The sequence below is a fragment of the Branchiostoma belcheri genome, unplaced genomic scaffold, assembly GCF_001625305.1.
Source record: "Branchiostoma belcheri isolate BF01 breed outbred unplaced genomic scaffold, Haploidv18h27 scaffold52, whole genome shotgun sequence".
NCBI lineage: Eukaryota > Metazoa > Chordata > Leptocardii > Amphioxiformes > Branchiostomatidae > Branchiostoma > Branchiostoma belcheri.
The window spans coordinates 1,240,126-1,251,230 of NW_017804154.1; the positions used below are offsets into that span (position 1 = coordinate 1,240,126).

The window sequence follows — 11,105 nt, forward strand, 5'->3', positions numbered from 1 at the left end:
CGCGGGGCACTCTGCGGCTACCGGGCTATTTTTTGGCCCGTCGGGGCCCCGATAAGAATTTAATTCTGAGTTAAATTCTACCCGGGCCCCGCTGACAAAAAGACGCCGTGACCTCATCGTGAGAACACCGAGAGGTACCCCTCCGGTTGCCGGCATTCCACCGGGACACATTTCTTACGTCACAGACTAGATGAACAGAATAAAGGTGTGTACTTCGTAAACCCGGGTAAAATGTGTGACCTCACAGATCAAATGATCACAACAAATACGTGAATTCTGCATTACGTATAGGTCAATACAAGTCATCGTCAGAGAATCTGCCTGTTACCTGCCGGGTGCCTGCCGGATACCGACCAAAGAGGGTGACAAAATTTCTAACAAAATGCTACTGAAGGAAACTTTTAATTGTGACCACGACAGCCGATGCCCGCCCGACTCCTGAACCCGGCAGGGGCCAGCCGGGGCTACATCCCCGACGGGCACCGGCGTAATTGGGACCTTAGCTTAACCCAGGGCTATAGTGGAAAGTTTCTTTATTGATACAGCCTCCATGTCCTGTAAGACTTTTGACACTGGCTGATGACTGAAGTAATGACTTTCCCAGATGGACAGGTCAGCACAGTGTTATCAGCCTAGGGGAGAAATGAAGTCCACACTGTTCCATTTCCCCTGCCTGTCACCAATAGGTTATTCCCATCTACCCTGGGGAAGCACATTAACAGGTGGAAGTCCTTTAAATTTCAGGCCACATATCCTTACTTTCCAGTTACAAGACCCTTTATTTGAGTAATCTATCTAATTCTTGGTCACTCATCATCAGTCACTCGATGTTTGCAGCCTCTGGTGCAAAAGAGGCATTATGAAAAGTATTTGATACCTGAGCACATTTCAACAACATTAGTTCTAGTGTATTTTCCATGATGTTCAGACTGAAAAAGAAAGCCATACATATTTAGACGTTAGCCTTAAGACTAACCTTCACCAATGCAACCTAGTTTTTGCCATATCTTAATCCCCACCTGTCATCCATGAAATTGGGTTTCCATGCTTAATCATCACTCCAAAAGGAAGCTGCTTGAGGGATTACTGTACTTCAGCGAATCTTCTAAAATATTTCTTGATCCACATCTTTCACACCAATCTAACCACTTGTTCCTTGGGTGAAGCCATACCCCTCAAAATCATTCATATGTTTTTGGTGATGCTGTTCACATTACCACTGAGCCAAGAAACATAGAAGCTAGCATATGCTGATACAAACATACACTCCCTGTATACATGTAGGCAATGATCCATCCTCTCTGTCTTGCAATGCTTAGTATGAGAAATATTCTTGATACAATCACGAGTCTGAGGACCCACTAAAATCTGCTGGATGAAGTGATAAGAAGGGATCAGTAAATGATACAGATGACCCAGTGTCAGGGACTACACTTGCATGATATATCGTACTCATAAGGAGACGACAAAGGTTTATGGATGACATCTCCTACAGTCTCCAAATCTAATGCAAGAGGGTGAAAAACAAGATGCACAACAAATGAAGTTGCCTAAATTTTGAAAATAGACACCATCAAAATGTTGTGCAAGAATTGAAGTGAAAAATCTTGATATTACCGGGTACAGCCAATAAGTCTTTTATTCCTGCATTCAAGAAGTGATACCATCATATACCGGGTACCACTGCAAGTACACTTTTGAAAGTCTGACATACTACTAATGACATCACTTCTTTAACTACCAGGCTAGTTTCATGCCAACAACTACACTAAAGTCTAGGAGACAACATATATTACCATTTTCTGTATTTTCTTGTCATATGGACCACTGTTGCTCAGTGGAATGAAATTTCTTACTTCTTTTTTTAAATCAGATGAAAATCGATGCTGATATTGCAGGTTGATGTTATCCATAAAATTTACTTCCCGTGGCCTAAGCACAAGAATTGAGAGAAGCAAGATCTCCTCTGAATCCTTTCCCAGCTGGGTTGTCTCTGTAGGCGATTCTTTCTTGACCTAGACACAATATGTCAATAGTTTAACTTGTCAGCTCAGGTTTAATATGCTCTTAACTCTTTACCTTATTTTCAAACTGCTGTGGTATATATGACACAATATGTTTGATTGTTCTCTGTACAGAATTATACCATACCATGTACACTGTAACAGTGTAAGATGGACATGATACTGATAGAAATGTCAGACTTCCTTTTGATGTTGCATGAAAGTAATCTGCCATAAGTCTGGCTGTTTTATGTCTTATCAAGGCTTCAAGTTGGGAATTCAGGGTTGAAGATGGGTATCACTAAATGTACAAATCATCTGGAATGGCCACTGTATAAACTCCAGGTTGGCATGTTTGAGACACCTTTCTGATAAAACTGTAGAAGAGATAATGATAGATAAAAAATAAAACATAGTCTGAAAGGCAGCTGTTTAAGGAGTGTCTCAGTGTCTGTGGTGTTGACATTGTCATGTGTCTGAAGTGCCACAAAAATATGAATGATGCTTTGAGTCTGAAAAGGAAAAGTGTCTACTGGAGTGGCTTTTTATCATTTACATTGTATATTGAACAAGATGTTTTTGTTCCTTTTTTCTCAGCCTTGACTTGAATGTAGGACCGGTGCACAATTCATTTTAAAACTAAGGTTTTCTAGTAGCATGTATCCTTTTTATACTCAACACCGAAAATGTTTCTGTGCATCTAAGAAATTATCTCCTTGGCGTGAAGTGTAATTTCACTCATTTAAAGTGAAAACCATCTAATCTAGTGACTCTCTAAATTTAACTGTGCATGGAAGAGTAACAAATCATACTTGGGATTCCTGGAATGCTTGCTGTGCTTGTTACTCCCTGTCTATATGACCAGACAGTTACATGCCAAATGTACAGCAGAATACCAGGGTACTTAGTCTGTCAGACAATCAGTGCAGACAAGCATGGATCAGATGCTACACATTCCATGGGTAGGTCTCAGTGGGAGCTGTGGCAGTGGTATCATTTAGGATGACTTACAATAAGTCTTAATCAACATTCCCTTTTTGTGTCCTTTTAGAGGGTGTAACAGGGAAATGTTTAACAGCCATTCATCACGTGTTGTTTACAATACATGTATGTACGCTATAACCAATACGAATGCTAAAGGCAGAATACATGTAAATTACATGTATTCTGCCTTTAGCATTCGTATTGGTTATAGCGTACATACATGTAAGCAGCACAGGGTAATGATTGGGACAGAGAATTGTGGGCAAAAAGATTGTGGAGTGATAGAAGAAAGGAGTTTCCCATGGTCCTTCCTAGTCCATTTCTAGTATGCATACATGAATGTAACAACATTGTTGTACCTTCTCAGATCTTCCATTAGTGTCAGCCACATAATGTAGTGACTCATTATCTAACTTCAGATGCCAAACCTTCGGTGACTAAAGACACCTGTGGGTTTATCTTTATGGTTCTCTCAAGCTATTTTCAGTCATAAATCAGGAGAGTTAATCTGCCTAAGAGTATGTTGACCTCTTTGTTTCAAACTCTTAATCTATAAAACTTTCACTCTTTTCATTATGACTGTTAAATTGGGAAAGTTCAAGAGAGGGTCAAGATTTTCTTTTTTATTTCCATTAATTCTTCGATTCTCTATGTCTATATTTGGCCTTAAGTATATAGAGAGACTATAGAGACATTCACGACAACCCTTCCCTTTCTTAGATTTTGGGTTATCCTTTTTAGTCTGTTATATGAACCAGCCATTTGAAAGAAGAATTGTCACAATGAAATGTTTGTAGTCTGAGATACGTTGAAATTCATAGATTTTGCTATGTTATCTACAATGTAATGTACATGCATTATACATGTCTTCTTCTTGTTTGTCCCTGCATGTATATACCTGATAGTGCCCCAAATTTATTTATAGCACAGCATTGTAGCTGCCTTTTAGCAGTAGCATCTGTGAATAGATTATTGCGAAGATCTTTATTGCAAATTCTAGAACTCCCAAGAGTTTTATTGTTGCCAGCAAGTAAAATATTCATGATTCAAAAGATGTATCATCTTACTTATTCTTAGGGCTATTCCATTTTTAAGTCGAGCGTGGCCCGAGACTGTTTGGAAATGTTCACTTATTTGGAATTTTGATAAACACCCTTTTATTTCACATGACTTATTTTCTTGTTATGAATCTTCTTCTCATGTCTCTTTTCCCAACTTTTTAATCTTATCCCAATCTCTTTTATCTCTTGATATTGTGGTAGAGCCCGAAATACAAATGCAAGAAACTGCATGTGATCAATTTTAACATCATTTGTGGCCAGACAGTAACAGAATTTGCACCATTGCGACATGGCTGGTAGCTATCTGTCCCCTACAGTCAAATTTCTGCATTGCACCATGGAATATCAATTGGATGTGCACTCACTATGTTCATATCTCACATGTTATGTATTCCCCTCACAGAGAAAGTGCGCAAGGACATTATGCAGAGAGGCTCCCATGGCCTTGAAGTGCTACTGGCAACACTAGAGGTATGTTTAAATACTAATATTTTCACAGCTACTCCTGAGTGAATTTGACACGTTAGTGCATGTCAGTTGTTATAACCTCTATGTTTTTGCTAGGCTGTGATTGCAGTCGACAAGATACATGTAGCTATATATGTACATGTATATGGGATTTTCAACATTTGATCACATTTTGGAATCTATGTTATCACTCCCAATCCAAACCCATGAATTTACTTAAAGATTGCCAGACAACATATGTGTCACAGAGGATATCTAATGTTTATTTTTCATTCTAGATATGTGCATATCCTTGACATTTCAATAGGCCCCTGCTGAAAGAATGAATGTTGAAGTCTGTCTGTGTTGTTCTGAAGACAGTATCTTGTTTCTCATTCCAGAGGTCAACAGACACCAGTGTCTCCCAGAACGTGGTCGCCATTCTAAGTGAGCTGGTCTGTAGTGGTAAGTTTCGCTGATGATGCCCCAATAGCAGCTCACACTTGTACATCTTTATATCTCATTCTATGGAGGTTTTGTTTTTAGTGTGTCTGTGTGTTTGCTTATATTTACATGGTTATTACCTTCGCCAAGAAGGTTATGTTTTCAGGGGCGTTCGTGTATGTGTGTGTGTGTGTGTGTGTGTGTGTGTGTGTCTGTCAACACGATAACTTGAGAAGGCCTTGATGGATTGTCTTGATACTTGGTGGGTGGGTAGGTCTTGATGAGACCTCAAAATGATTAGATTTTGGACCCCCTAGCGGCTTGTTATGGTACTGCAGCTGAACTTCCGGTTTTGATATCTCATGATCTAGACATGCTATGGTGATGAAATTTGAATGGTAGGTAGCTCTTGTGCTGGGGAAGAAGTGATGGGAGTTTAGGCCCCCTAGCGGCTTGCTCTGGAACTGCAGCGATATATTCTTGAAAATATTCAAAAGGGGATAACTCAAGAACCGGTTGACGGATCGTCGTGATTTTTGGTATATAGGTAGCTTACGTGATCCTTCATATAATTATGTGACAATTATGCAAATATGGATATAATTTGCATAATTTATGGGGAAATTCTATAAATCAGCTGCATTCCATGATAGGACAATTAAAGCTTGTGACATTGGTAATTGACAACGAGAGAAACACAGGAAGATATTGATTATGTTAATAATGACCTAATTTGCATAATTAATGAGAAAATTTTATAATTATGTAATGATAACTGTCTGGAATTTCATACTTGTGGTATTTGAAAGTTAAATTGAGGTGAACATCATTAAGCATAATTTATTCAAATCAGGACCTCATTTGCATAATTTATTAGGAAATGCTAGAATGCATTGTTTGTTAATATAAGACTGTTTTTTTGGTTGAGATTATGATAAAATGATATAATTCATGAAAATTAGGTTCCTATTCCTTAAATCAGGGGGGGAATAATCTAATCTATAATTTGTCAGTCATAAAGATTAACATCATTTGGCGAAGGTATGAGATCGGGGAACTCTAGTTTTCATGTGCTACAGTGGGCACTGACAGGATTTTAAGTCAGAATGGTCCTAGAAAAGGTCATCTCATTTTCTGTTTCCATTTTTTTGCTATATGAATGCATGTCTGTTGCATTATGAGAGCAAATGCGAAATGCATTACTATAAAGACAGAATCAATGAGAAATTTACAATAACAATTAAAACAATCTTCAATTTAACTCAAACATTTCTGTGTGATTGACCTGTAAGTTTCTAGAAATGGTTGTATCAAATACAACTGATGCAGATAGGAGACCCTTACTCCTTGGTACAACTACAAGGTACAGGATTTTACTCAAGATATGTTTCTTGTGTTTGTCAACTAGAGCCTCATAGAGCACTCTATGGTGAGTAGCTGTAAGATGAAGATGTTTTCTTCACCATACTTCAATCATGGGACAGGGTGATACAAGAAAATTTTGCCTCTTAATTTTGAAGAGGTTGAGCAATGTCTGTCTATTTCTGCATGTTGAAGTACATTTGCTAGTGTGCAATTGGTATGTGCAGTTCTGTATAAGAAGCCCCCTCTTGCAACAGATTCATGAACAGCATCGTCAACACCGGCGTTCTATTAGTACAGTCAAGAAGGCACTACTTTGATTTGGAGGTTGAAGGAAAATTGCACTTGTTCGCAGTGTTCATGTATGTGTAGTGCATGGCTATGACATTTACTTTCTTTGTAAGCATTTCAGTTCTTGGCAATCCAAAGTTTGCCACTGCCTACTGGAGATAAAAAACTAAATTAGTCATAGTTGAAAACTAAGGCAAGTTGTCTTCTTAGGCTCATTTTGGATCCATTAATGTAGTTGAATGCGTGTCCAAAGGCATTTTAATTATTAAGGTTGTTTGTATTTGCAATTAGTCCTTGGGCATGTATTTGCAATAAACTTTCTATTATTGGAAAATACAGTCACGTACTCAATGTACTCTACCTCCCTCCAACCTATGTCACTGGAAACTACATTGTACAAGGCCAGGCTTCACTACAAAGTTGTGGTTTCCATTTTGATTCATAAAAGGTAAATGACAATTTCTCTGTTTTGTTGTTAGGTAGTACCAAGCGGGCTAGTATCCTGGCCACCTCAGGCACGTGCCAGGTGTTGTTACGGGAGTTGGTCCGTGCGGCACGCGAGTCTCCGGTCTGTGAGGAACACCTCCTGTCACTCCACAGTATACTGGCCAAGATAGGACAGAAGGGTGAGTCATCCAGATTTCTGTCATCTATCAGATAACTCGGCTGCATGTAGTGTTGGCAGAAGTATGATGACATTCATTCAGCAGTATGATGACAAGAATCATGTGAATGTAATATCATTTACATGTATCGTGGTAAAATTTGTATATGACTTTTATTAATCAAACCATCAAATCATGTTCCAATATGTGATATCAGCACTGCAATGTTTCTTGTTGATATATTGGTTCTTTACCAGAATTGCTGTTTGTTACAGAAATAATTTCAGAACTGAACATTAAGCTTGACTATACATCTTGCTTCTTTCTGACAGACCGTAAGTTTGCGGTGAAAGCTCGCCTGTGCGGTACACTGTCCACCACCCTGGGTCTGGTACGGAACCATCCTCATAGCTCCAAAATCCTGACCCCGACTATGCAGGTGCTCAAGCTGTATGCTGCCAATGGTGAGTGAAAGCTTAAAGTACACCAGTAGAAGCCCTCTCTTGCATTCTTCTGATAAATTGCAACACAAGCATGTAACTACCAAGAAGACTAATAGATATGATATTGTGTGTTTTTGTGTGTTTCAGTTGTAAATGCTTCTTTGCTGGGAAAGTCTGGAGCTGTTAGTATTGTCTTCCGAGTCATGACAGCCTGCGGCAAGAAATACACCAGCATGCTCAAGTAGGTCCTCTGTTGTTGTTTCACAGTTTATATAACTGGTATAAGAATTTAAACAATGCTATAATACTACATGTATGTAGCTGATTGTCTTTTATACAGTGCCCATTAAACACACATGTGACATTAATGATCAACTGTTTTCGCCCTGCAGGTTAGCTCTGGATACACTTGCACTTTTAATGAAATCAAGTAAGTTGTTCCTCATGTTGTGACTATTTGTAAGATGTGGTCATCTTGTTCTTTGTTGCCATGATTGTGTGTGTATGTGTGTTTATTTCACTCTCTTGCATGAGATCTTGAGTTTCTGTAGGATGTTATCTATAATTTTAAAACTGTGTGGCTCTCAAATAGACTTGTAGGTTGCTTAAATGATAAAACAGTAACAGTTTTTTTATATCACAATGTATATGATTTAATAAGCATTTTGATTGATGCTGTGATCATTGTTCTGTACAGAAACCAATGCAGGCCGTGCTGTGGCACAAGGTGGAGTCACGGTGCTTCTGGGGATGTTCTACGACTTGCACAGATTTGATGTCAGACACCGACAGACAAACGTCAAGAAGGCCATCCTCACTGTACTAAAGAATATAACAAATCTCAGTGAGTATGGGATATGTCATTTCCTGTTTGTTAGGTTTTTTACTTACCATAGATCTGTCATCCTGGGAAGGCTTTGTTCTATTGTGTGTACTGTCAGTGAACTTAACTATGTAAGAAAGCTTCTGTCATTCAAAAACTTATAAAAGACAAATGACAAACAGTTACCAATGGTGATAGCCACTAACATTTTTACTGATTTTTACAGAAACTGGACGTAAAGCCTTTATTCAAGCTGAGGGAATCCGCATCCTACATACCACCTCCCAGGAAACTCTCAACTGTGAGTGTTCGTCATTACTTTATTTCTCTTCGTTCTAAACAACTTATACCATAGAATGCAAAAAGTTAGCAGTTTCAGGTTGAAATGAAATAGTACAGTGAAACAAAGCATGTCCTTTCTGATGTGATATAAGGCCATTGATACAAACAACATAAAATTAATGTATTTGTACACAGTTTATACATATCTCCTTCATTGGTCTCCCACAATGTCATCACAGGTAAAGCATTGGAACCAGTTATCAACCTCTCCAGTATCATCATGAGGAAGTGCTTCCCCAAGCAGCAGCTCCCCCTAGTGACTCTCAACAGCACCTACAAGTATCCCCTCCCTGGCTCCGGTGGAGATACAGGGGATGGGCCACAGGGTATCCTACCTCAGATCTTAGAAGGCAAGGATCTGCTTTACATGTACTTTTTCCTCTGTTGAAAGTCTTTTTGTTTGTCTTTGGTCCACTTCTGCAAAAGGTTCATAAATGAAACAGTCCGCACAAGGAGGGAGATGGAATAATTTGTAGTTATGTACTGAAACATATCTCATGGGTGTTGATACTAACTGTCCTTACCCTGCCTCTTACAGAAGACCTTGGTGAGGACAGTGATGATGATGACATCAGTGTTGGAGACGAGGATGCAGAACTGGCCAGACTGGAGGCACTGGTGGGTGGAGCTGTCATGTTGAGATATGCAATAAAGATAGTAGGAGGGGTGACACTGTGTCAATGTACAATGTACTTTTCTGTATTTGTAACTTTAGGCCATTTGGCATAATCAAGGACATTATACACAATGTCCTTGGCATGATCTTTCCATGCATTTTAGAATTGTTAACCTTCTCCCTGCTGCCTGACCTTGTAACCATTAGAGAACTGGTAACCAAATGGCGTCTTCAATCTGCTAAAGGTTAAAGCACAGCTAAACAACAATGTGAACTGTGGATGTTTGTACAGGAACAGGAGGAGAAGGAGGAGGTGCTGCTGCCTGAGTCCAGACCGCCCAGCCGGGAGCAGGAGGAACGACCTCGCACCGCGGAGGAGATCTTCGGATACGAGAAGTTCTTCCCAGAACTCAGGGAGTTCAGAGTAAGGAAGTCAGAAGTTTTATAGCTGCATTCCTGTAGTGTTTAGTTTACAGGTAATGATAAAGTGAAAGCAATAGTGACACTTGAGTAACAATTACAGATCTGTTTAAGCACTGCATAGGCTTTACATGTCACACGATTTGGAAATATACTGCTCAACAAACAGGCCCTGTTTTTGAGGTACTGTAGTAATCTGAAGAAATTTATCCTCTGTGTCTACATGTAAAATTGTAAGTATTGCCAAGTTATTCCAATTATTTGGACTTATTAAAATGTATTTATGGTAAAAATCTCCCTAGCACACCTCAACAAGATTTAAATTGCTGCTATATTTCTTCCTTCCATTCTTGTCAGCTTCCGTCCAGTCTGGCTGGTCATGGAGCCCAGGACCGTCGGTGCAGTGAGCCCACCAGACCTCCCCCTCCCATCTACATCCCCACCGCCGGCATGGACTCATCACACCTGGGAATGAGAGATCATCATGTGACCCAGTCTTGGTCCCAGGTTCCCCATAGTGCACATGCCAAAATGGAGAATGAATGCAGTCTTCCCTCTATACCTAAGCATGGCTTGACTGCGAATAGATACTCAGACCCTGACTTTGTGGCCCACGAGCTGAACTCCATACGACTTTCTGACGAGGAAACTTTCCCTTCAATGGACAGGCGCAGCATTGGAAGCAGCCACAGTAATAGCACGAGTAGCGGGTTCTCTAGTGGTGGTGGATCGCGGGAAAGCAGCTCAAGTGACTGGAGAGGCGGAAAATGTGTGCGGGAAAACGTTAGTCCGTACCACGACGTGGATCAAACTTCAGATAGCGCCCAGGGGTCGTTCTTCCTTCCGCACCTGACCGCTGCGTACGGCTCCGTGACAGATGGTGAGAGCTCGCGGGCTGGATCTAGGAGTTCCAGTGACAAGTCCAGTGCCTTTCATCAAAGTCACATGCAATACAACAGGAGTGGGTTGGACTTCTTTGACTACCCGAAGGTCTATGCTCGGTTTGCTCGGCGTGTGAGGAGTGTGGTGCCCTTCAACAAGCTGGCGTACCCTGACCTAGCGGGGCACGTGTCCCCCGACTATGCTGAACTGCAGACCAGTCGAGAGTTTGGGGTGCAGAGGTATGTCTGGCTTGGCAGGACAAAAAACACACTGTTGTGTCAGCTTACTGTGATTTTGGTTAAGTGTATATTTGCATGAAGTACACAATGTGCAATGTCAGTTAAGCAGTACCAGTTTAGCAGTACCAGTAGACTTAAGTGTT

At 40.2% G+C, this 11,105-nt stretch overlaps 1 protein-coding gene across 1 annotated transcript in view; it reads left to right on the forward strand.

Moving 5' to 3' along the window:
• Window positions 1-11,105, forward strand: part of LOC109480664 (cytosolic carboxypeptidase 1-like) — a 35,115-nt gene that overhangs the window by 18,978 nt on the left and 5,032 nt on the right. The window contains exons 6-17 of the mRNA XM_019782893.1: window positions 4,452-4,519; window positions 4,897-4,960; window positions 7,072-7,218; window positions 7,530-7,661; window positions 7,788-7,881; window positions 8,033-8,070; window positions 8,338-8,484; window positions 8,690-8,764; window positions 8,985-9,155; window positions 9,344-9,423; window positions 9,714-9,845; window positions 10,199-10,962. Coding sequence (XP_019638452.1) covers window positions 4,452-4,519; window positions 4,897-4,960; window positions 7,072-7,218; window positions 7,530-7,661; window positions 7,788-7,881; window positions 8,033-8,070; window positions 8,338-8,484; window positions 8,690-8,764; window positions 8,985-9,155; window positions 9,344-9,423; window positions 9,714-9,845; window positions 10,199-10,962 — 1,912 coding nt within the window. The remainder of the gene's footprint in view (window positions 1-4,451; window positions 4,520-4,896; window positions 4,961-7,071; window positions 7,219-7,529; window positions 7,662-7,787; window positions 7,882-8,032; window positions 8,071-8,337; window positions 8,485-8,689; window positions 8,765-8,984; window positions 9,156-9,343; window positions 9,424-9,713; window positions 9,846-10,198; window positions 10,963-11,105) is intronic.